This window comes from Vanellus vanellus (genome assembly GCF_965231255.1).
Source record: "Vanellus vanellus genome assembly, chromosome: 5".
In the NCBI taxonomy this organism is placed as follows: Eukaryota; Metazoa; Chordata; class Aves; order Charadriiformes; family Charadriidae; genus Vanellus; species Vanellus vanellus.
In genome coordinates, this window is record NC_138910.1 from 23,008,267 (window position 1) to 23,034,556 (window position 26,290).

General features: G+C 36.4%; 1 protein-coding gene across 1 annotated transcript in view; it reads left to right on the forward strand.

The window, feature by feature from the left end:
* The window catches only part of UBR3 (ubiquitin protein ligase E3 component n-recognin 3), a 121,788-nt gene that overhangs the window by 15,647 nt on the left and 79,851 nt on the right, over positions 1-26,290 (forward strand). The window contains exons 4-17 of the mRNA XM_082484547.1: positions 350-499; positions 1,100-1,143; positions 5,686-5,752; positions 9,623-9,753; positions 14,998-15,226; positions 18,980-19,159; positions 19,964-20,097; positions 22,047-22,133; positions 22,721-22,786; positions 22,879-22,968; positions 24,087-24,215; positions 24,300-24,352; positions 25,010-25,143; positions 25,626-25,711. Of these exons, the coding sequence (XP_082340673.1) occupies positions 350-499; positions 1,100-1,143; positions 5,686-5,752; positions 9,623-9,753; positions 14,998-15,226; positions 18,980-19,159; positions 19,964-20,097; positions 22,047-22,133; positions 22,721-22,786; positions 22,879-22,968; positions 24,087-24,215; positions 24,300-24,352; positions 25,010-25,143; positions 25,626-25,711 (1,580 nt within the window). The remainder of the gene's footprint in view (positions 1-349; positions 500-1,099; positions 1,144-5,685; positions 5,753-9,622; positions 9,754-14,997; positions 15,227-18,979; positions 19,160-19,963; positions 20,098-22,046; positions 22,134-22,720; positions 22,787-22,878; positions 22,969-24,086; positions 24,216-24,299; positions 24,353-25,009; positions 25,144-25,625; positions 25,712-26,290) is intronic.

A 26,290-nucleotide genomic window follows, 5' to 3' on the forward strand; every position in this document is an offset into this window, starting at 1 on the left:
TTTTTTTCCCATTGGAAATCACAGGTCCCTATCCTTTCTGTCCAAAACCAGCTATTTTGAAATACCAAACCAAATCCTTTTTTTGCTGTAATGGTGACAGTGCTGGTAATATAGAAACAAAGTACATCACTTAGAAAAACCACTGTGTTGGAGGGGAAAAACTGAGAAGGTTTCAGGTCTTTTGGATGTCAGTTCATCAGTTGGAAAAACTTTTTAGCTTCTACATCTCGTAATTGTACAGCTTATTAAAACATTTGTGGACCATTTTTTAGATTGCTGGTAGAATATGAAGTATATGAACCAAGTAGCTGTTGTTGTACTTTAACGCTGTTTTACGTATGTATTCAAGGTGTTGGAGAGAATGCATGTGCAAAGAAAAGTCATGAAAAGTACCTCATTGCTTTGAAAGGCTCTGGACTGGCATTTCCTGAGGATAAAATTGCATGTGGTATGCAGGAACAAGGAGCTGGAACTAGCACATTAGCAGTTCAAGGTTTGTGTAGAAAAATATTATGAGAAGACTTGATTATTGCTGTTTTTTTTTAAACTGTTATTTTAGTTTTAAAAAAAAACCCAAATGTTAATGAAACTTAAGGACTTAACTGTTATTTAGCGCACCACCAAATTACAGGACTCATTTTAATTCTGTTGCCATGCTAAACATATTCACTTTTTGTTGCTAATATACTAAGCATCATTTTCCAGTCATAGCATTAGTGGAATTTGAGTAGGCAAGATGAAATTGCTCGTAGTGGAATTTTGTCACTGCAACTAAGTTAAGCCGCCTATTCTTACAAAAGTGCTGTGGATTTTTTTTTGATCACTGAAGGCCATCAGACTTTTTTGCAATTTCTGAAAGTACACGCCTCCGTTAACTCAGTACGGTGGAGTTCTGCAATGGAATGTACTTGCAAGTCCCTAATTTTGTATTGCTTGGAAATCTTTCTCCAACTTCTCAGTCCACTGCTGTGTATCTTTTAAAGAAAGCTAATGTAGTGTTTCATTTCATACTGGCTCATTAAATATCATAAAATACTCTCTTTTCAGTGTAAGACTTATGAAAGGAATCTCTGAATTTTCTTTATTTCAAAAGGTTTAGCAGGTGCTACGGCAACATCAGGACAAGGGGATTCTTCAGATGAGGTGAGACTTTTTCAAGACTATAATGAACTGCAACAGAATATTAAATTAAGAGAATGCTTGCAGCCAAATTCCACAAACCTTGACTCTTCTATCTACCACATACTGTCTCCATTTTAATAATTGGAAATAACGGAGGTACAAAGGAATATATCTCATGCCTTTGATTTACTAAGGACCTCTTGAAAACCCCTTCTTTTTGCTGATACTATTTTAGTTTATTTTATGTATGTAATGGAGAAGAAACTTGTGTAGGTAGTTCAAAAGTCACTATCGGGTAAATTTTGCTTGATTAAAGCAAACTTAAAGCACGTGATGCTGTGAATGGTGTTAGCAGTTTTTCACACTTGAGAATCCAGCTGAACTGGTGATAGCAGCAGTGAGAATTTCTCTGTAGATAAATTCCCATGTGTAGACTTGACCTTACTTACCAAACATATTGAGTGGGAGTAAATAGGAGGGAATCTCCTTTTAGATTGAGCTGTAATAAATAAGTGGAGTTTAATGAGGAAAGTTAAATTCTGGTAGAGTTACTTTATCAATTATTTTTTTTTCCCCCCCTACTATTTAAAACCTAATTTCAACTACTAAGCCTTAGCAGCCATTCTGGTAGGGTAGTATAACAAACTTTAAATAATGTAAAATATAGTTTTTCACAGGATTTTTGCTTACATTGAATTCGTGTGAACAAGTATTGAAGTATAAACAATTGTTCATGTATGTCTAAAACAGTTCTATGACATGTTTGCCTCTGTCACGAGCACAACAGCATCTGTTACACTTTCAGCAGTGCTATTTATAATTTGGCATTTTTCAAAGCATTGCTTGTTGTTTTTTCACCATCACTTGACAAACAAACAAACAAACCAAAAAAACCCAACCCAAACCACGAAAGACTCCTGACAGTATCACTTTTAAGGCCCATGAAAGAAGGAGGTTAATCACCTCAAATAGTATTTTCAAATAAACTTAAAGTGGTTTGGCATACTTCTTTCTGTTTTACCCCTGTAAGGGATGATGAGAGGGGAGTAAGTTGTTAAGAGTCTGAAAAGAGATTGCATATTGCTGATCTTTCTTTTGGGAAAGAAGTCCAAGAGGGAGGTAGAGACAGATGTATGTTAGGGAGAAGGAATTTTTTATCAGGAAAAGATAATTTTTTCAAGGAAAAGATATTTTGTGAATAAAAAAGAGAGGAATTACAGCAACTGCATTATGGCTTGTTAGTTAAAGATACCTTTTTTCTAGAGATTTTTTCTTTCTGATCTCCAGGTTATAAATATAGACATAGGTATTTTATTACGTTACTACAGATGTGATTTTTCTAAATGGACATTCTGCATATACTCACATACTTGGAATCAATTTTAAGATGCTAACTACATTCTTAAGATACATCCTAAAAAGGCACAAGACCTTATTTTGAAATCTGTATTTAGAAAATTTAAAAAAAGGATGAGGAAGTAACATGCAGATAAAACAATAAGCACTCAAAATTGAAATGTTTTTTAGTATATATTTTCACTTCTGAATTTTCCTTTCATATCTTTAATAAAATTACATTGATACAGTATGGGATGCAATTAAAAATAATGTCAACATTTTCTTTATTTTTTTTTAAACAAAAAAACCCTTCAGTTAGTGGCATCTCCAAAGAAAGTTAATTTTTTTATTTTATACTCCTTTCCTTAATCATGATCTGCTTGACAAATGTGAATTGCTGTAAATAAAGTCCAGTACTTTCCTCCAAAAACCAAAACAGAACTGTGCAGGTGGAAGGCTGAAATGCTTATCAGAAAAATTACGTTACTAGAGAAATGCTTCCTAGAGAAATGAGGAAAAGGTTATCTTGTTTTATGACTTCTCTTCCTCTCCCCTGCCCTCCCCTTTAATTTACAAAGGACGCTTACAGCTTTTTTTATGCCTTATTATACTGTCTTATAGCAGAGTAAAACTAAGTTCTAATTAAGTAATGTGGCAAGAGTACACTTTTAACTGGATTTTCTTCCTCTGGTATTTAAGATGAATCTAGAAAGATTAATGTTCTTTCTTACCAAGTTAAGTCTTAAAGGTAGTGTTGTTTCACAGGTGAAAGGCTGGATTATAAAATTTACATAGGCTACAGATTAGAGCAGTGCTTCTGCAGGGAACTAAATAGCTTGAAAAGTTTTGCATAGTTCAGTATTTAGTTTCACTCCTACAACAGTAGATGGTTCTAAGCTAAAAATGAATTTGAAGGATGGATGTATCTTGAGATATGTGGTGTGGGTTGTTTTGTCTGTCTCCCCCCGGTCCCAAAGCAGTATAGGCTCACTTGTGCTTTGCTTCTCAAATGGGTTGTGTTCCATCCTGTGGTATTTTGGATAGAACTCACCATTAGTTTCCTTTATTAGCTTGTCTTCCTTGTGTTTTCCTTTGCGCAAAAGGAGGAAAAAAGGCCCTCTTTAAACTTCTTCTCCTATTTAAGAAGTTTTTATGTTCCAAAGAATCAAACCCAGTTCATGAGTGCTTTTACCACACTGATGAATAAACCTTTTTGTATTGGATATCTATTTGGCTGCCCTTGTAGTTTACTGAGCACTGAATGCCTTATTACTCAGTTATATAGTTACTGACTCCAATTGCCACTTCATGTAATTGTACAAAAATCTTATGAATGGTATCTAATATTACATAAAGTTTATTATCTGAATTTACAACAGATGTGGCACACCTTAGGCATGTTGCTAAATAGTCTATTATGTAAAGTAAATCTACATAGATCTTTGCTATTATCCAGGTATATTTACATGGCATTATCCAGTGGGTAAAAATAAGGTGTTCTACGTTTGCTTACTCCTTCTTTTCCTCTTTATCTGTGGCCTTGGCAGACACCATGTGACCTAGCACTCAGTGTCTCAAGGCTGTTAAAACTCCTGCACTTGACATTAAGATTTAATGCTACCTTACTGAAGCAGTGGAAACCGGCTAACATTATTGAGGGAAAAAAAGAGTTCTCAAGAAAGCATTTCTCATAAGTCACTCAATTTTTCTTCTTTTTAGTGAAATCACTTCAAAAGTTGCAATGAAGACTGTTATATGTTTAAATTTTTTCTCATGCTGTAGAAGGGGAAAGATTTTGTTTGCCAGAGCAGTGGTGTTGGAGGCTAGAATCCAACACGTCAATCACAATTTGTATACCCAAATGCATTGTTTTCTGGTTAAGGCCCTTCTGGCAACTCTCAGGATTAACTGAGACCACTGAAGAGGTCTTGAGACTGCCAGCTGTCAACTTTCTAGCTACAGGAATTTAGAATCCCTTTCTTCAAGGCAGAAGGCTTAAATTGCAGAGTCCTGCAGTTCACACTAATATCTCAGCAGGTCTGATTTTTGCTTTGGAGTACTTGACCCCTTTGATGGCAGAATGGGCAGCAGCAACATCCTAGAGAACTGACTGGCTCCTGATTGAAGTACAACAGTAGCACGTGTTCACAAAGATCGCAGGACACCCAAGAATTCAAATATGTGTCCATCTTAAAATGAACTGAAAGGATAGGAAAATTCAGACCTTTCATTAGCGTGTTACTTTTGACCAGTCCTTAGATATAAAATGTGAATAATCTTTCTTCCCAAAGAAGGATAGTCATTTCTTGAGTACCAGGTTCTTTATCATTCCAGTGAAGTTTGGAAGTAAAATATGGCGTTGGCTTAGAGGAGAAGGATATTGATTACTTATTTTTAACAGTAGATATCTGCATTAATTATCTCTCATTTTATGAGATCCCGTAGGAATCTTTCTTTATTCCCACTGTTTCATTAGGACTACCATTGTTAGTAAAGACTCATGCAGCATTTAATATAGGCCTGTAATGTCACATTCTTTTTTAACACCCAGTGTTAGATTTTGTAAAGTGGTGGTGATGGTGTTTTTAATTTGCATTGCATTTTGGAACCTTTGCTGTTTGTTTGCAGGGTGCCTTCAAAGCTTCAGATGACAAGTGCCTGTGTAAAGTGTTTCCATTATTCTGTAGGGAACAAGCAATTAGAATTCAGCAATTAAAATTGCTCTCTTAAAGGTGTCAAAAATACTTTATTCTTGGATCAAAACTTTATCTTGATTAGAATGTCTAGCTGAGTTGCCAAATTTAATAGCCAATATGTTGGCTGATATTTTTTTAGGAAACAAAAAAACCCAGACCCTACAGATTAATACTGTGAAACCTTGGATGTGCAACAGTTAAAATTTTGTAGTGTTAAACATTTTTGTAGCAATCTGTTTCAGAAATCAAAGTGGGTAACCTTACAAAATTAATTAAATAGATGAAGATGTCTAAACTTGCAGATGATAATGTTGCCTGTAGGGGGGGAAAAGCTGTGGATTTTCTAATGAGTTGCACGGAGTCCATGGTTCTTGTAAACAGTAAAAGTATTTTTCTGGTAAGAGAGTATATTCAGGGCTTTTCTGTTTTAGCTTGATAGTTAAAACAGAATTTTGAGAGCATACCATCTCTTAGCAATAAAATTCTAAATATACGATTATCAATTTTTTAAACTCTTCCCCTAACCCAGGAGGACCAGGATGGTAGCCAAGGTGTGGGCAAGCGCAAGAGGGTGAAACTAAGCAGCACCACCAAAGGTATTTATAAAGTACTGATCTCAGTTTGTCATATTTGCTTTATGTCTATCTTAAAAATTATCTAGTGATATTCATTCACTTCCAAAGCACTGTAGTGCTGCATGTGACAGGTATTAAATATAGCAAGGTCTAAAAAAAGAATAGCAAGTGAAATTGTGGTAATTGGCAACTTTAAATTCCCTTGAGTGAGTGCCACTCTCTGGGGCTCTGTTTGACCAGTCATTTTGTCACCTTCATGTCGTAAGTTGACTTCTAAAAATTCATTCCATTTTCACTGTGTTGCTGGCAAGGTTGCAGTACAGCTTGGCAAAGGAGTTTTTGATGTATTTGGTCTTAATTTTTTTTTTTTTTCATATGCCACTGTACAGTATGATGGTGTTCTCAGCCAGGCAAGAATGATTCTCTCTGGTTCTGGTTGGTCTTTCTGTACTGTTCTAGTAAAGTTTAAGAAAAGATACTTGAATTAAGTCTCCTTTGAAATCACTCCATTATTTTCCTAGATTGAAATTAATCCTCTGTACAATTTCTAGTCCAACATGAGCGGCACTCACATTGAGGTCAGTGCAAGTTTTAATTCAGGAATGACCATAGGCTAGAGACAAGATAGCCCTATCCTGTGCTTGTCCTTGACATGGTTTTTGTGCTAAAAAGTGTTTACATAAAAATATTTAAACTCTTAAATAAAGAACACTTTTTTGTTGTTTTTTTAAATATGAGTATGAGAAGACTGACATAAGAAGCACCAAGAAATTGCAAGCCCTAAGAAAAGAACATTTGGGTGAAAAACTGTGGTGAAAGTTGGAATAAAATTTCTGAAAAGGCTTTGGAGTGAAGGTTTGGAACTTGCATTTGAAATGCAAGGGTTCATGAAGTCAGTAAAAAGGCATGAAGATGGTGTGAGGAGTATGGGGAAAGTAAGATTGATTGTTTCGAAGCTGGAAAAGCAGAGAACAACGTTTTGGCAATGGTGGTGTTAAGAAATGATCTTAGAAATGGTTTGTGTGGAAGATTGTGGCAGAGAAGAATAATATGGAGGAGGTAGTACTTTCAAAGAAATGCAGGAAACTTACAGACATCCAAGGAAAGCTCTCTTACTTGAATTTTAGAGGCTTGTCTAAAAGATAAGTTAGAGTCAGGTAATGCAAGAAAAATTGCTTGCTTTCTGATGCCTGATGACTGATTATGGGAAATAGGCAGGGAGGAAGCTCAGTTTGAGAAGCTGACAGATCTGAAAACCAGTATCAGCAGTGGCATTTCAGGAAAAGTGATACTTTAATTCAACATTTGATTTCCCCCCAGGATTGTAGTCTTCCCCCTCTGAGGCATCCCAACATGGACTGTGCTCATGATGTTGATAGCTCCTAATATCAGCCCCAGAGGAGGGAGTCTGCCAATAGGGGAAAGGTAAGTATCTGTTTTTATTAAATATTGAATAGTTTTCTGAAGTTTTCAGTATTCATATTTTATGTCCAATAGGGTATAAAATAAGAGTATGAAAAGAAAATTTTAGAAAACTGAGTATTGAATAAAAACAGATTTACCTTTTCCGTATAAGCAGACTCCCTGTCTCATCCTAGGTCTTTAGCGGTACTGTCTTTGTAGAGGGTTATTTATATACTGGGGATATCTTGGAATGCTAAGATTCATATTCTAGAGACATGTTTGCAACAGTCTATGGGGTCTTTTGTGGCACTAGAAAAGAATAAAACGTTTCTTTAAAGAAAATACAGGTTTTATGCTGAGGTTCACCGATACAGGTATGGGACTGAGTACTGAGAGAATTTTTATTTTTACTCTGTTTTAAAACCTGCATCCATCTGAAATACCTGATGTTTAAGACAATTTCAAACCCACAGGCACTCTATATTTTTTTTATTTATTTATTTGTTGAAAGAGATTTAAAATCATGTGGTGCTTTTCACAAGAGCGGGATTATTAGTCCCAGTGTTCTTGACAAATTTTCCAAGTTGGGTAAGAGCATTCTGCCTACTTAAATTCTGTAGCAGGTATACGTGGATATGTGTTCTTCCGTCCCTGCCTGAAACTGCTGTACAAAGAATTTGATATGCACTGTTCAACTGTGATACGTGTCAGAGAAAGCTACACATCAGTGACAGATAAGGTGTTGTGTCACTTGTCTTCATGCGCAGTGTTCTCATTCAGGGGTGTTTGGCATGTACCTAAACCTGTGCTGTCTGTTCTGTGGGCAGAGGACTTCAGTCTGCATGGCTACCAAGCTTTCATGGGCAGTAAAATCACACACGTACTTTCTTAACAAGAGATGAGGAAGAGAACATAAATGATCATCATATGTTTGCTGCAGTAGGTGTTGTGTAATACTTTACAAAATATTTTAATATTAAAATATCTTTTGTGACTCTGTGAAGGTGATTTTTTTATTTTGATGCTTGTATAACATATTGAATAAAACATATTCTTGTCTTTGTGTGGCTTGCTAAAGTCTTGAGGAGATTCCTTAAAATTTAGGTTATTCATTAGGTCTCATCATCTTTTGCAATTCCTGAGATGTTTTGGGCTGATTGGTCGCTTAGCTGGGGATCTCTGACCTTTGGTAATGGAAAATGGAGGTGATTCCTGCTTAGAAAAAGCACAAATGGCTATTGTGCTTAGGATAAGCACAAAGTTATCCAGTACAATCCCTAAAGCTGTCGTACCTCAGTGAAGAGGCGAGTCTTCAAGGCCAGAAGGTGTTCAGCTTAAGTGGTTTTGAATCTGTGCTGCTGGGAGCACTTCATACAGTCCCATTGGAATATAGGATTTGAGGGGGGTGAGTGTGTGTATATATTCAGGTCTAGTTGATTTCTAGATATAAAGGAACATTAATACTATTTTCTTTAGTCCTTACATGTTACAAGAGTGAATAATGCCTGTTGTAGTTTTAAATCATATATAATCAACCTCTTGAAGAATGATGATAGAGAGTCTTTATATTTTAGTTGGTGGGGTTTTTTTTGTTTGTTTGTTTTTAATGGGGATAATATGATTTATGCTCTGTCAAACCATAGCTTCATGAACAGTTTATTCTAGCAGAGATTACTTTGTGCAGCTTTGCAATCCAATGCAGATGACAGAATGGAAAGATGACTTGATTCCTACATAGGTACTCCACAGGGATCTACTGTCAGTACAAATACGGGGGCAGAGTGAATGGCCAGGAGTTGAATGGGGAAGGCTGAGACTGTCTCTTCTGGTACCATCAGGAGCTAGTGCTTGATTATCTGATTATGGCAATTTTTATATTAAAAAAACCAAAACACAACTAACCAATAACCAAGCTAACAAACATTTGTTGTTGGTCAATCAGTACATATATTGCTTTAAAAATAAGATAACTGATAGATTATTGCTTCTATTTAGCTTGTTTAGAGCTTTGTAAACAGAACATAAGTGTTCTTAGGTGACAGAACTCATCACTTAATCATAAATTCTATTTTGTTGTTTTGCTATATTAACTTCAGCTAACTGGTAGTCTACATTAACAGTTTCCCTCAAGTGGCTGTGTAAATATTGTGCAAATCGCTGTGATTCATTATAATCAGTGGAGCTATTACAGTAAGGTGATACAATTCAATGCAATCAATGAAGACTGGACTCTTTATGGTATAATTGTACTGAAAACTTCCATTGACTTCTCTGGGAGGTCCTTTCTATTTTTACAGTCTCTGACACTCTGCAGTGTTGGCCATGTTCATTTTCCCGGTGTTTCTGAAAAAAAAATTATTTACAGAGTGCACTAAGATGTTCTTAAATTTTTTGTTGCTAAATTTTATATGACAGTGCAACTGCACTATCATTTTTAGTTTAAATAATTATTACATTACACATCACCTCCTCCAACCTTTTATGCAGATCAATCTATCATGGATGTTTTGAAGCATAAATGTTTTCTAGAAGAATTATTATTTTGGACAATAAAATATGAGTTTCCACAGAAGATGGTGACTTTCTTACTCAACATGCTGCCAGATCAAGATTATAAGGTACTTGCATTACTTCATTCAAACTTAAATGTCTTTTCTTATTCACATACTTAGTGTATATTATGCTTTGCATGAGACCACATATGTTTATATTTGAATAATAAGCAATATAATAATGCAGATCTTTTACCTTGCTTTTAGTATTTGGTTAGAAGGTCTAAAGTATAGTATTTGAAGAGAGATGTGGACAAAACAAGCTGGGTAATTCTGGAGCAGTGGTATTAATTTTGTTGTCATGGTTTGATTATTTTTTTTTCCCTTTTTGGCTGTTAGTGCGTATTTGCATGTGTTGAATATGTTTTATTTTGTAAATAGGATTTTTATCAGTTAAAAGATGTGGATCAGCACTAAATGATTCGGTAGTTAGGTATGACTGGTAAATAATTGCAGTGACTTCATTCCTGTTGCAACTGGTGTAGTAGGCAGTGATTTCTCTATATAGGCCATTACAGTGTGAGTGTTCTTGCTGCAGCTATGCCCTAGGTGATTCTGGCAGCCTTGCAGCTGCTTCCTTACAGAGTTTAGCAGTTGTCCATACCAAGTGTCTCCTTGCCTGGAGTCATGGAGACTGGATGTCATCTTCCTGTTTTAAATCTTGGTGTGCAGCCAGGTTTGGTTGTTTGCTCTGCGTGTTCCAAGACCAAGTATACATAGCAATCAGGCTTAACATTTTGCTCTGATCATGTCATACCTTTGAGCCATGCAAATATTTTGGACGTTCTCAATCCCTGCTGAGAAGCAAAGATTAAGAAATCCTGAAGTCCAGGCATGCAGATTTCTTCAAAAATATCTGTTTATAATGGGACAACCCTGTATTCATGCACCCTTAAAACCTTGCTGTATCAAAGCAAAGGATATGAAGATAACTTGGAAGGAAGAAAAAAATAAGATACGGGCTTTCAGCAAGACTCTCCATGTCAAGGCAGCGTTTTGATTTGGGATACCAGCAGAGATTCATCTTGGTCTCGGATTCATCTAATACATGAGGACTTCTTCACTGATGATCACTTGCTGTGAGGCTTGAATTTTTCCTGGTATAGAGAAGACCCACATGGACATCCAGTTGTCCTGATCTGTTGCCAGCTAAACTCCTGCCTGTATAAACATCCAACTGCTAGCAGTATGTGGAGGAATCTGGTAAGTGTTGCTATGTTTACCTTTCTACGTTAAAGATCATGGGATCTTTTTCCTTTGAAGCAAGCCACTGTCTTCAGTGTTCTTCACTGTATTCATATTATTTCTTCACTGTACTCAGAATGGAGACCATGGCTTATTTGGTTTCTCTACTGGCTGCCACCTTTATCTGGAAATAGTCCATCTTCCACCTGCCAATACTGTATGTTCAGATGAAAGGTTTATTTAAACATTTCTCTTCTTTTTTTTGTTTGTTTGTTACCAATTTCATATTGTGTTTGATTAAACAGTTAATTCCTATGTACAAACTTCATAGTACAAATCCAAAGTATTTGAAATCTTTTAGAATATGTATTTGTTTTAATTGCTGTGATTGTCTAAAAGGTCTTTTTTCAGTAGGAAGGAAACTCAGAGACCAGGGAGGCGGTAACATTATTTTTTCCCAAGATACCTGTGCTTTGTTGCAAAACTGTGTCCACGAGGCATGAATTTTAAACATGTCTCTGAGGATTGTGGCTAATTTGCAAGGGGTGGCTCCTGCCTTTTACATGTGTACAGAGAGAACATACCATTTTAGGGTGAATGAGAAGAATGTTTTTTCTTTCAAGTTTCCGTTTAGCTTTTATGAAGGAAAAGCTTGTTTGCTGTTTAATCATGTTACATCCTCAAACAGTAGGAACACCTGTAGGGATATAAACTTTCAAGTGATCTCTCAGCTTTCTGCTACTTTCTCCCATCCCATCTACACCACATGTACTGTCTTATTTTTTTCTGTCTCTGCTGTTGTGCGATTTGTCTGATTCTTTATGAGCTGATTTAGCACATTAAATCAGCAGAATTCTGCTACGTTGATTTTCTGATAAACTGAGTGAGCTAGCCAGACAGAGCACAGAGCTGGCTATCTGTACATGCTCAGAAGTTCTTGAAATTTCTGACTTCCAGTGTAAATGTAGTAGAGCTGACTGAATCCACCATGCCTATGCTGCAGTCAGTGAGCCACCAGCAATCTCTGCACAGTTTTATTTTTAAATAGGAAAGCAAACTTCTCTTCTAGGGTTCCCAGTATTGAAAAGAGCTGTTGAAAGGGGTGGGATAAAACCCTGGGTTAACTAGCTCTTCCCCCACTCACCCCTTGAGCATATGAGAGAGACAGCACAACAAACAGTGTGGTCTTTGCCTTACAGGATTTGTGCCTGAGGCATCCCTTCCAGCACTTTGACATTTGAAGCTTGGAAGACTTACAAGTGAAGAAGATGGAAGAGAAATTTACTGGAACTTCTGAGAAATTAGAGGTGTTATGGTGTGAACAAGGTTTCTGCAAGAGGAAAAACAAAGGGCCAGAGAAATAGGACTGACCTTCATGTGACCAATGAGAAGGCAAAGAAGGGGCTGGCAATAAAGAGGAAGCTTTTGGAAGAGTGTAAATCATCCTGGAGCAGAGCCTTGCTGAAGTGCTGGAAGTAAAGAAATGCAGAAGTATCTGGTAGAGATAATGAATCAACGAACATAATTATCAGAAATGCTGTGCCTTGTCAGGCATCTCCCATAGTGAACGTTGAGGCAGTTATTACAGCAATAGGAATTCACTAACCCCTGGATATGCTATTCTACAAATTCTGTAGAACAGTTTTTCTATTGGAAACTTAATTTTAGCAAAGCTTTCACCTGGCAGAACTATCTTTTTCTTTGCATTGAAAAGGTAAACGTGGGAGGTGCAAGTTCTAACTGAAACATGGGGTTGATGTTAGGCTCCTAAAAGTTCTGATTGTTGAGTGGCCACCAAGAGGGAAAGGCCAGATGAAGAAATTAACTTTGTTTTTGCATAGGCTAGAAATTTAGAAGCTGCACATCATAGAGAGTAAGTCAGTGAAGGTAATTAAATATACAGGAAACCTGTCTGTCTTAGGAACGCAGTTCTTGCAAATGGTTGGAAGCTGAGTAAGTATGTGGAAAGATGTGTTATGTCAGTATCTGTATTCTTGCTCCATTCTGTATTTTTCTGTAGTTGTGTGTACAGCTTTGGCCACTCAAAGACAGGATACTGAGCTGGATGGACTGATTTGACATACTATGGCTATTTTTATGTATGGACGGCAGTTTACCACAGTATTTCAGCGTTTTAACTTCTGGAAATGGCTTTAGTTTCTTCCTGTCAAAATTGGAAAGGGTTGTATTTGTTTGTTTAACTTCCAAGTGGATGTAGGAGTAAAGCTGATGTCTTTTCTTTATTTAACGTATTACAGAATTTCTATCATTACACTATATTGATAGTGAATCTACAGTATGTTCAGAAATTCATTATCCTATATGGGTGGGGCACAGAAAGTTTTGATGTGTGCTGATTTAAAATAAGTTAATAAAAAATCGCAAATTTGGCCTTAGAGGAGGACTATGGTTTTGCAATCAATTTGGATTGAGAGTGCAGCGCAAAACAAATCAAATGTAGTTCCTACATCACAGAACTTGAGAATCCTATTTAAATATAATACAGTGTGAAGAAGTAATATATAAATAAAGTATACTTTTTTTACTAGCAGCATTAATATATTAACTTCTTAAAATATCAGATGCGTCATTTGTGTCTGAAACTTAACTTTAATAGTGTAAACGTCTTGATGTTTTTTATAAGTGCTATTGCCAGTGATTAAGGTTGTATCAAGCTTTAATTTAAGGGTAATTATATGATAGGTTGTTCTGCCTTGGAATACCAGACTAATATTTTATTAACTCTGTGCAAGTGTCACAAATAAGTTGTTCTGAAAAGGCTTTAGCTGAAAACAATTATCATTGTGCTGGGTGCTCTATATAGCAGACACTCAATTATTACACAGGTTTCCTTCATTGTGAATTAGCTAAAGGAGGGCAGGTTAAGCAGTGCTGTAGTGTTTCCTGCAGTGACATCCCCATTCCCACCCTGGTCCATTTTTTCGCATGAACAACTTTATTTTTGAGGATGTTTGCTGGAAGAAGCAGTCTTTGTGCCCAACAGCAGCATTATGGCATCATGATATTTTTGGAAATATTTTCTAAATGAGAATAACATGGTAGTGCTATAAAGAAAATATGGGAGTACTGACTCTAAGGCAGGTAAAATGAAGTAGTGATTTGTACGCAGTCTGATGAAAATACAGCTACCTGAGGGTGGTTTTAAAATTTCTAATTTTATGCTTATGAAAGATTTAATACTTCCAGAAGGAATAGACAGGGGATTTTAGCCTTTGAGCTGAAAATTTGCATCACTACACAGCTTGTATTATCTCTTCTTATTAAGCCAAGGAAGTCCAGATGGTGTTAATTCAGAACTTAAAGTACTAAGTGAGAAGTGATTTCAAAGCTGGCAGATATGCACACATGTATATGCAGTGCAGAAGGTTGGTATACAATGCAATTTGAGGCTAATGGAGTGGGACGATAAATTATACTAAGATTTATATGTTTATGTATTTAAATATCGATATGGTTTAAAAAACCCCAAACGGTTGTGTGAAGAATAGCAAAACTTGCTAATGACTTTAATTATTTAGGTGAAAGCTCTAAACATCTATTAATAAATTATAGGATGTTATGATAGCAGATGAAATTCAGTGTTGAAATATCATCCCTGACAGGTGAATGAAAACCTACTCCATGGGTAGACAAATGCAAGTGATAAGTTAAGGCCACTTTATTAGGCACCACTAATCTCATTGTTCACAGTGTATCATTTTGGGACATTACTCCCTGTTTTAGGATGTAAAAAATTTAGCATAAATTCATTATTAGAACTTTACTGCTTTCACAGGTATGCTGAGACCTTATATTCCCTGTTTCAACATTTCTGGTGGGTTTTTTTTAGTGTGGAAAGCAAAGAACAAGAAGATTGGGTTTTCTGGTATAAGGTAATAAAATTGGAGGCATAAGTTACCTCACTCTACACATAGGTCTCTTCATGTGGACTGTTTCTAGAAACTAGATATGGAATAGTTACACCATCAATTTTGGTTTGTCATGGCAACTGGTATTTCCTAGGATATGTTGATTGTACTTTTGTAAATGAATATTATACAATGAAAGAAAGCTATACTTTTTGTATGGTGCTTGTTAACGTCAAAATCTCTTTCTAATTTGCAGATTGCTTTTACCAAAACTTTTGTTCAGCATTATGCTTTTATTATGAAAACACTGAAGAAAAGCCATGAATCAGACACAATGTCTAATAGAATTGTGCATATCAGTGTGCAGTTGTTCAGCAATGAAGAACTAGCACGCCAAGTAACAGAAGAATGTCAGCTGCTGGACATTATGGTCACTGTTCTGTTATATATGATGGAAAGTTGCCTTATTAAAAGTGAATTGCAAGGTAGGTTGATTTGTTTGTTTGCTTGCTTCCATGGAATAATAAATTGATTATAGAGGAAACTTAATCTCTTTCTTTGGTAGTCAATCCATCCCCCAGTCCCTTCCCAAAAATGCACAGGCTCTAGCAATATATGGTAGAGGCTGAGTCTCAAAATTTCCTAGAAATGTAAAGATAGTTATCAAGAGTGATACAGATGTTCTGTCCTTTGGTTTTCTTTTGTAGGAATGTTATATAGTTTAAAATACAGAGTATTATCTTGCAGGTGCTTCATTTGTTGGGTAAAGTGCATGAACACTATTTGTGAAGCTCATTTGAATGAGAAATTATATATGCAAATTGAGGCCTTTAATTTTAAAAATATTTTCAAAGTATTTCACAAGCTATTTTGAAGTATTTAAAATTGTTTTATTTTTCTCACCTGTGATTGCTTTAATAAATCTTGATATAATTAGAGGAGAATGATTTAATAATTTGTAAATATTTGATCAAGTTTTTGCTTGACAGAGTGGCAATTCAAATTTGAACTAGTGTACAGTGTGTAACTTTTCCAGTGAAAACAGCTGTCCTGTTTCTACCCTCCTTGTTTTATCTGCCCTTATGTGAAACTGGTGGCACAACGAATCTTGCTGACTTCCGTTTTTCATGCTTTCATGTACCACAGACCCCTCAGCCCTCTTTATCCTAGTTTGAATCTCTAGACAGGCTGCCTGATGCTGCCAAATAAGTACCATCAACTTCTGCATGAAATTGTATTTTTTTTTGTCTGAAGTATCCTTTGTCTCTGAGTCTATTCTATGTATAGCCTAATACAGAATGAGTGTACTGGAATGGGAAATCCTCAGTGATATAGCTATAAAGAGTGCCCTCATTCAGCTGCACTTCAACCTGAGAATTTTTTCTGTTGCCCTACACAGATTGCTTTACAGTATTCAAAGAAAATTGTTGAAAGTTTCTCTTTAACAGTTTTTATATCAAGTGACTTTTGCTGAACTAATGCCATATTGGTGGAATGCCATTTAAAACTACTTCTAAACATCTTCTGAATTTTACTTGTTGGTCAGTATGGGATGTTGCTAGCACGGTGGTGGTAAGCTGCTATAGTGGATCAGAATTTGCAGCCAAACAGAAAAAGGCTGTGACTGTGATTAGACATTGTCTGAAGAAACTTCCTGGTAATTAATGATGTAAGCTGGAGCTGGTAAGCTAAATAATGTCAGATATACTTCTGATACATTTGTGCAAAAAGACTTACCCCTGGAGCAGCTATCCCAAGACATGAAGTTACCAGTTTCCTTTCCCAGCACCAGTGATTTGTCTTAGCTAAGACTTCATTATAGAATCTGTCTGGTGCTTTTCAGTGTTTTCACAACATTTCCTCCTCACTGCTTTCATATATGAGGGGTTGGGCATACAGTAAATTGACAAAAAAAAAAAAAAATACTTCATTGGGTTTTTTCCCCTCTCATACTCTCATTGGCTTTCTTTTGCAGTTCTGTACGCTTGTATCTTGTGTTTAGTTCAAGGTACCTCTTAGGATGCTGGAAGTAGTGAGAAGTCTGTTAGAAGTTTGTGCTTGTGGGATAAATTGAGAGTTCTGTTTGTGCAGCTAGTGCAAACAAGTAGGTGGTTTAGTATCCAAATGAGACACAGTTTACAAATCTAGCAAATGGGTAGATGGAGAAAACATGTTGGAGAGGAACAAGGAGAGCATGGAGCAGGAAGTGTATCTGCTAAGGCACGTTTAGTTGGTACTGCTCACAGATGCTAACTGTCTTTTGGACAGCTGGCACCTGTTGAAAGTATACAGTCCATTAAGGGTATTTGTGGATGCCAAGTGAGAAACTGTGTTGCTGAAACAGAGTTAACCTAGGAGCTGTGTTGGTAGCAACTTTGAAAGTGTTACTTGTTCAGCTTACCTCTCTCACACGTGGTGTGAAAGGATGAAGAGGTGACATACGGGTGCAGGTGATAAAACTGGCTGCCTAGGAAGATTTATGTCCCTATGCTCTTAGGGACTTTTATCCTCTCTATCAGCAGTTTCCTCCTACTGAACTTTTCATGGGAGAAGAATTTATACCGCAAGAAAAAAGTTTTGGTAATGGTTCATCCTTTAAAAAAGCAACAACTCTCTTCCTTTGAATGACATTACATTAACCCTGGCTTGTAGAGCACTCTGACTAAGAGGCAATGCCACTGCCAATTTGAAATAACCCTGGATTTGTCTAATCTATACTGGGGCAGAGAATCAGCAACATGTAACTGTTGACTCTTTGCAGAGTTCTTCAGTGGATTCAGGCAGAGCCAGCTGAGATGTTATCCTGTTCTTGGATAGGCTGTGTGAGCATGTGGGAACCAGGCAGCTGAGCAGCAAGACCTAGTTTCCTTTCTTTGCAGATGTACCAGAAAATGAGAGAGAGACTAAAAAGTATTTGATCAGCTGTGGTAGAGAAGTTTGAGAAGCTGCGCAGAGTGCTTCTGGCTTCCTGTTCCTTCCAGGGCTTCAATGTAATAGAAAGGAGTCAGTCTTAAGAAACGGAGCTCTATATTACCTTATGCAACTCCAGCAGCATATTTTTCAGGATGAAATCTGATTCATTTTTCTGACTGCGCTGCGTTCTTGGGAAGTAAAACTTGTCAAGATCAAAATACTGTCTGACTTCAAGTTAGAAAACCTGTTCACTTAGCAAGCAAGACAGTAATTTTTTTTTTTCCTGGTACTAATAAACCAACAAAATAAACCACCTCGGAGTGAAAAGATAAAAGTACTTTCTTCAGTAGTTACACCAAAGGGGAGGAAGAAATCATATATGTAAAGGGAACCACTCCAGATACAGATGTGTCACGTCAGCCCGAGACTCGAGTATCATAATAACAGTGTCTTTTTAGCTGTGGTTGTGCCGTACTGTTTATGACCCTTTCACTGTCTAAAGGGTAACTGCAAGGGTCGTTCAGTGCATTTGACAAGAGCCGTCCCCAAGGCTGATCATCAGATGCAAGATTCTCTTTCTTCTGTTGGCTTGAAATAAAATCGTAACTGACAGATGGGTGCTGGAAGTTATTTCCCTTGGGTCATGAATCTGGGACCAATCCTGTTTCCCTTCTGGTCTTTCCAGGGGTCCTTCTTATGAAAATCTAATAAGGAGGTTTATTTGACAGCTGTAGAGGACGTACTTCTGTGATTCAGGGAGGAGACTTCTACACCTTCCCCACCCCCCCCTGATTTCTTATCCCCTTCTTTTGGGAACCTTCTGCCCTAGCCCCAGGAAGGCTGCCTAAACCCTCTCTCTGTCTCAGATTCAGAGTGGATATGCTTTTCTCTGCTGTCCTCCTCAGACTGAACATGCCAGTGTAGGTTTTGATCACCAGATTTGCTCCCTGGAAGTGTATTAAGTTCAAAATAATCTCAGGTATTCATAATAGGAATCGTATTGTTTGGTCGTCTTATACTTCTGGACAGTATTCAAAAAAGGCATAGCTGTGATGGTTTTACTAATGCACTGCTTTTCAAAGGTTGCAATATTGTTCAAAGTATGTGTGTCTCCTACTAGAGTGGGATCTATGTTAATGAGTCCACAATGAGAAAACAGCCTCAGGTACCACAAAATATCTATTGTTCTTTTCTGTAGTTTTCTGTATGTGTGATTGCAATGTTACAGTGAATCTTAATTAGTATTTTTGCGTTATCTTGTAACTTACTTTTTTTCCTTTTTGTTGTCATTTTTAAATAATTACTTTTTTCTTTTTTAAATCTAGATGAAGAAAATAGTTTACATGTTGTGGTGAATTGTGGGGAAGCACTACTGAAGAATAATACCTACTGGCCCCTAGTTAGTGATTTTATAAACATACTTTCACACCAAAGTGTGGCAAAGAAATTTTTGGAAGATCATGGTCTTTTGGTAACATGGATGAATTTTGTATCATTCTTTCAAGGTATGTGACTTTTATAATCAGTACTGATACAAGGATGTTAAGACAGCTTAATGTTCGCAGTAGCTAGATCCTTACACTGCTGTATGTAAATACTTAATTAGTATTCTTACAAGTCTGTATTCCTGGAAGGAAACAGATAGATTTGAAAAGGATCTAATGGATCACTGTCTTGTGTGGACTAGTTGATGAGCAATTGCATCACACTTGACTGAGGTTCATGGTGCCAGAATTCTCAGGTTATACTTAAAGTACAAATCATAACTTATGCTAGAATTGGTTTACTGGTGAAGTTCTAAATTTAAATATTGGCTAAATTAATTGATAAATCTGGATCTTTTTCTAAGTGTTGCTGTGAGGAAACTTTTTTTATTATTTAAAGAAATAGTTAAAAATCTCGAACTTTTCAGTGTTGATAGAAGTTCTGCCTAGAAAGAGGATGAGATATTTTCCATCCAAATGTTCTCATTGACTAAGTGAGGTTCAAAGCAGAAAGGCTGCTATCCATGTTAGCATCACCCGAACAGCAAGGACTGCAGTTATTAGGCAATCTAGAGCTGTTCTTTTCTGGTCTATTTCTGCTCAAACTTTGCTTGTTCTCATATTTTATCTATTATTCTGCTGCTAGATACGATAGATTGTTACAGCTTGTGGTTTTTTATTTTAATAGGTGTGTGAATGCATTTTTAGTGTGAACACTAAAAATTTTTTTTTTTTTGACATTTTTAGTGTGAACACTAAAAATACTGCATTCCACTTAGCCCTAGTTAAATATTTGGTTGTATAACTCTGTTTAAATCTTTGAAGGCATGAATTTAAATAAACGAGAATTAAATGAGCATGTGGAGTTTGAATCGCAGACATACTATGCTGCCTTTGCTGCTGAACTGGAAGCCTGTGCCCAGCCGATGTGGGGTCTTCTGTCACACTGCAAAGTTAGGGTAAGACTAACATTTCTCTGACATTATTCCTAGTTTTGTTGCTGATTTATTCTAGAGTTCTCATGGCTTGAAAGGTCTGTCTGTTTTGTGTTTGAAAAGACTTGGTTTTGCTGTCTTTGTTTACCAAATATATAAGACTGACCAACTTGGATTCTGTGTATAGTGAGTATAGAATTCATGCTTGTACCCAATTTATTGTCTTCAAAACTGGGACTACAAGTTAGGGATGTATACAGTCATTCCCTATGACTGCACATGTGGAATAATTTCTAATCTGATGAAGAAATTGCTAAATGTCTCTGAGTCATTCTGCCTTTGTTCAGTGGAAAAGGAGATACATAAGTTGTCCCTAATGTGAGTATAATGTAAATAGACCCTGTGTTATGATTGGGGATGGAGTAGTTTATGGTTTTGGGTTGTTTTACTAACAACCTGAGGTGAAAGTCTCTTAGGTTCTGACATCTCATGGTCTTCTCACTAGAGCAAAGACTTGTTACTAGACTGTAAATTATACTAAGTTATAATAAAAATGGAATCCATCAGCTTATAGGAATGCTTAACATGTTAAAAAAAACCCAAAAACATTTGTCTGTTTATGGTTATTTTTAATGAAATCAATACTTATCTTTGAAATTAGCTTGTTAAGATATGTAATAGCAACCACAAGACAGTAATACCTGAATTGAACTGTGCACTGAAAAATTGTGTGTGAGACATCATGCAATTTTAAAACAGTTAAAACCAGGCAGTTGCAAAAGCCTTTCCATGATATAAGTTATACTGATACATTATGAGTGTATCAATTGATGAGTCTAAATTATCTTTTGGAAACTGAATTATAACTTCTGGCGTTTTGAAGCATTCCTCTCCTTTTAGCTTAGGGTGGGATGGTCTGCCTTTTGTTTAAGGCCTGTATGGTTCCTTGCTCCATATGTTGACACGTCAGTCATATCTTCACCCCCATGTTTGAGCCCTTTGGTTGTTCTCAATAAATCTGAAAGAGTTTTACAAATTTCATAGCTTAATTTTTGTACTTGTGTAGTGAAACCTGATGGGTGGGAAGAGATTCCAGCTCCGTCCCACAGGCAAGGGAAAGCTGGCAGAGCCTCACCACCATAGCACATGGAGCAGCAGGATGGGAGTGTTGCTGTTGTATTTTGTGATGAGAAAAGTTGTCTGACTGAGCTGGTCAGCACTTGTACTGCTTCTGGCTGGCCAACGCACTGCTGGCTTTTTGCATGAGAAGTGTGTCATAGATATCCTAAGAGTTTGAGGCAGGTCTGGTGCCTGTGTTCAGGGGGAAGGGAAGATTAAAGGAAGTCTAAGAAATGGGGCATTGTAAGTTCCACTAATCACAGAACAATTTGGTTTAGCTCCCCTCCTGCCTTCCCTTCTTGCACATCACTGCTTCTCTCCTGGAGGGCAATGTACAGATCTAGTCTTGACATACATGATTTAATCTGAAATATATTTTAGTTTTAGGGCATTGTTATAGAGTTATATCATACAATCATAACAAAGTTTGCTTATTGTTAAAATTGCTGCAGTGTTGAGTTATCCTTGTATTTCGTGTGCATTGTTTTAGCAAACTGTAAGGTTGTTTCAGTAGATGAAACTTACAGAACATTAGCCATTCCTTTTGATTGCATGAAAAGACTTTTTATGCTTACATCTCTAAATTTTTGGTAAAAAATAAATGGGTAAATTAAACAACAGTAGGCAGTAGGCCCAGCTGACCATTCTGAATGTGCCTTAATTCTCACCATTGAAATGGTCATCCTTTAAAGTAACAATGAAACCATCCTAATATTTTCTATTTTCTACTTGATGAGGGCATGAACTATGTACTCTAAATATATTCTTGAAATCATCATATTTATTTGAGTAGGTAAACAGTGACACTGAAAAATATTTTGGCTCATGTAGTACACTGGTTTCTCTTACTGCAGGAAACACAGGAATACACACGAAACGTTGTCAGATACTGCCTTGAAGCCCTTCAGGACTGGTTTGATGCTATCAACTTTGTAGATGAGGTAAGTATCCTTAATGAATTTGAGCAAAGTACTATGAAAATCTGGTTAAACTTCAAAGGTGATACACTTACCCCTTAAATTAAATCATAATTCTATGTACTGATTGAAAAAGGATTGACTTGCTGAAATCAGAATTTGTAGTTAATAGTTGCAATGTTATGACCTAGGATCCTTTGTAAAGTCTTAATGATTTAGATTTACTGGTGCAAACTTAGCTGTGTGAGTCTTAAAAGCAGTGCCATTGATGTACTACTTTTCTGCTGAATGAAGAACTCAAGCGATGGCAAGACAAAAATCCTCTTCTGATATTGTAGTGGGAAGCAGCCTTGCTACCTTAGCAAGCAAGCAATATTCTCAATCAATTCAGAGTGTCATTAGCTTAGTAAGAGATTAACTACAGCAGGCTAAATATGGGAAATTTCTAAATCACCAGAAAGTGCAAGGGGATGAAGTAATACTAGGTTAGTGGAAAGTAAGTCCATCAAATGAAGACATGCAAGATACTGTTCTTGGTGGTTGTGACAAAGACATTTGTAGGTTTGTTTTTTTTAATATATGATATTAAAATATCTTTATTTTACTTTCAGCCAGCTCCTAACCAAGTTACTTTTCATTTGCCACTGCACCGTTACTTTGCCATGTTTTTAAGTAAGGTAAGCACATGTTTTAGTCACACAGAAGATGGAAATACCCGGTTGAGTGTGATTTTTTTTTTCAGTACAGTCTGTGCTTGCTTTTGATCTAGGCTGTCAAATGCCAAGAACTAGATCTGGATACCATCTTGCCAGATCAAGAGATGCTGATGAAACTCATGATTCACCCGCTTCAGATTCAGGTACGGGCAGACTTCGGACTTTGATGCAGATGTACAGATATACAACAGAAAAGCTGCTGTCCGATTCTTTAAACACCAGTCATTTAAATACATTTAGAAGTATTTAACAAGGGGGAGTATGTCTTAATTGTAGAATATCAAAATAAACGATATGTGACATTAATAACTAGAATATACTGAGTAGTTAGGATAAACTATTTTTTTTTTCCTTCCGATTTCCAAAATTAAGTATCACGGAATCATGGAGTTTCAGAGTTGGAAGGGACCTCTAGAGATCATCTAGTCCAACTCCCCTGCTAAAGCAGGATTGCCCAGAGCACATTACTCAGGACTGCATCCAGGCGGGTCTTGAAAATCTCAAGAGAAGGGGACTCCACAACCTCCCTGGGCAGCCTGTGCCAGTGCTCTGTCACCCTCACCGTAAAGAAGTTTTTCCGTGTATTTGAACGGAACTTCCTGTGTTCTAACTTGTACCCATTGCTCCTGGCATGTGGCATTAGTTATCATACTCTGAGAAGTATGATAATAATATTCACTTTAGCGCTTTCAAAAGGTTAGGAGCAATTTACCCTTTGAAAACATGGAATTTCGTGTTCGTGGAATAGCTACCAATGGAGCGCAAGCAGAGAAGAAACCTGAATCTGAACATTTCATATTATAAATAGAGAATGAATTCAACAATAGATGCACATTGCAACATTTTTTTTTTTACAAATTTTTATTTATTTGTATGTAAGTGATAGTGAGCAGTATTTGTAATCACTGCTTTTATACCAAACTTGTTTTTAACCATGGTGCCTTCATCTTTGGAGTACTTTTCAAGATTTTATAAATAAATAGATAATTAAATCACTTCATCAGCTTTGATAGCTTTCCTTGTTAGAAATATGTGCTCATATGAAAGTGTGCTCTCTCTCTTTCATAAACTTGCAGTGATTCCTTTTCATCCCTTACTCCTCAGGAAAAGTAAATGAGGATAAAAAATTATACTTTTACAGAAAATGTGGTGGCTGTGTATGTATATGCGTGATAATATATTGATGATCTGCTAACGTTGAACGGAATAGCTGAATATCCCTGAAATGTTTGTAACTTTTTATTTAACTTTCCCTGAACAGGCAAGTCTTTCTGAAATACACAGCAACATGTGGGTTAGAAATGGCCTACAAATTAAAGGACAGGCCATGACTTATGTGCAGTCTCATTTCTGCAATTCAATGATTGATCCTGACATTTATCTGCTGCAAGTAAGTTATGTTTTCTGAGAAGCCAAGCCAATACTTGTTTACAAACAAACTACTGAATAAAATTAATTTATTCTCTTTTCACAGGTCTGTGCCTCCAGGCTGGACCCAGATTATTTTATTTCATCTGTTTTTGAAAGGTAGGGTTAAAAGATGAACACTGTGGTTCAATGTGTGCTAGCTGTTGACTAATTTATGCCATGTGAGAGAAAGGGTCCATACCTGCTACGCACTTTCAGTGGTACAGCTCTGCCTAGCCAAAACTAACACTTATGTGAAGGGCTCTACTGAAGAAGGTATCTCAAAGTATATCCTTTATTTTATACAGAGTTGGCTTTTGATTTACAGTGCAGTAGTGAAGCTTCAGACATTTGTTTTCCGAGCATCTTTAGGTTTTTTTAAGTTTTGCACATGTTCATATGCAAGCTTTCAGTATATGCTAGCCTGAAGAAGTAGATAAATAGAGTTGCAGTAGTAAGAGACACAGAAAGAAAGTCTGCTTTTCTGGATAGAATAAAACAGGTTAATTGGCATTAGCTTTTTTTATGTTCATAAATGTAAGGTGTTTCCATGTGGAGTAAATACCACTATAGTACATTCTGTAAGTAGTTAAATAAAAATCCAAATCTACAAATAAGAGGGTTTTCATGTACGTTTGCATACTGTTGAATTATATGCATTTAATTTTGTATTCATTTGGGGTGGTTGTGAATGGTGTCCTGAGTTTATCAGCACATTTCACATTGGTGTTTTAATGTTGGAGAATGATGTTTCTGACTTTACTCTTTGCTATGTAGATTTAAGGTGGTAGATCTGTTAACGATGGCATCACAGCATCAAAATACAGTTCTTGATTCAGAACATGAAAGGTCCATGCTGGAAGGAGCCTTAACGTTTTTGGTCCTTCTGTTAAGTCTTCGTTTACATTTAGGTAAGAATCGCTGCTTTAGGAATACTTGTATGTAAATAACATGCATGTTCATTTATATTCAACATTTAGTAGCTACCATAAAGCTGATTAGCCATATAATAACTTAAAGTATTCAATACTTGGTTTCGTTTTTGCCAGTTACTGAATTTTAATCCCTTATGATTAGAAATAGACAAAATACATAGGAATGGAGAAAACTGGCTTTAATGGAAGTGGCTGATTTGTGTATGTGATCTCATGAGGATTCTGTATCTTTTTTGGAAAGACAGCAGTTTCAGTTTGTACCCGTCTTTTCCAACTGAGGTTGTGTCTCCGTTAGCATTTGTGCCCCCCTCCCTTTTTTTTTGACTGTATTTTTATAGCACTGTATCATTAGTAATATTAATGTTTGCATCAAGTTTAACATGTTTAATGACAAATGTATGCTGAATGTGTTTTAGAATCATGCTATTTTAATGGCTCTTTAAATTTTATTACTCTAGGAATGACAGATGATGAGATCCTCAGAGCAGAGATGGTAGCCCAACTCTGTATGAATGACAGGACACACAGTTCATTGTTGGATCTCATATCCTTGGAATATATTAACTAATGTGCATGAATGAGAATGACAGGTACCTGGATAGTAGTGGGATTGCGGAGCTTGAACATGTTTTCAGCTTACATAATTATAAGAAATTGTGTAAAGGTGTGTTTTCATATACTTACCATAAGTAAAAGCATGTGCTCCAGCTTTGGTCTTTCTTAGAAAATATGCAATACTTTGTAATAGTTTTAAATTGGTTTTGATACAAAATGCTTAACTGCTCTTTTCATGTTTATTATTTTGTAACACTACAAAAGTCTTTTAGGTGTGAGGTGAAAAGTCTTTTCCAATGACATTGTAGAAAGTTTAGCCAAGCATCACCTTTGTCTGGATTTGAGCTTTTGATTATTGCCAATTTTATGCCAGTATAAAAAGAAGTTACTCTATGCTATATTGGCTTTTGCTATCAATAGCTGAAGATGCAAATAATAGCAATTCTGAATGCTGCTTTGAAATCGGAGGCAAATGTACGCATTATGGGGGAAGTGTCTTACCTGAAGAATAGCAAATTCTACGAAGTCTGTTTTGCTCCATGATATGGTTCATGTCCCCACACAGTTG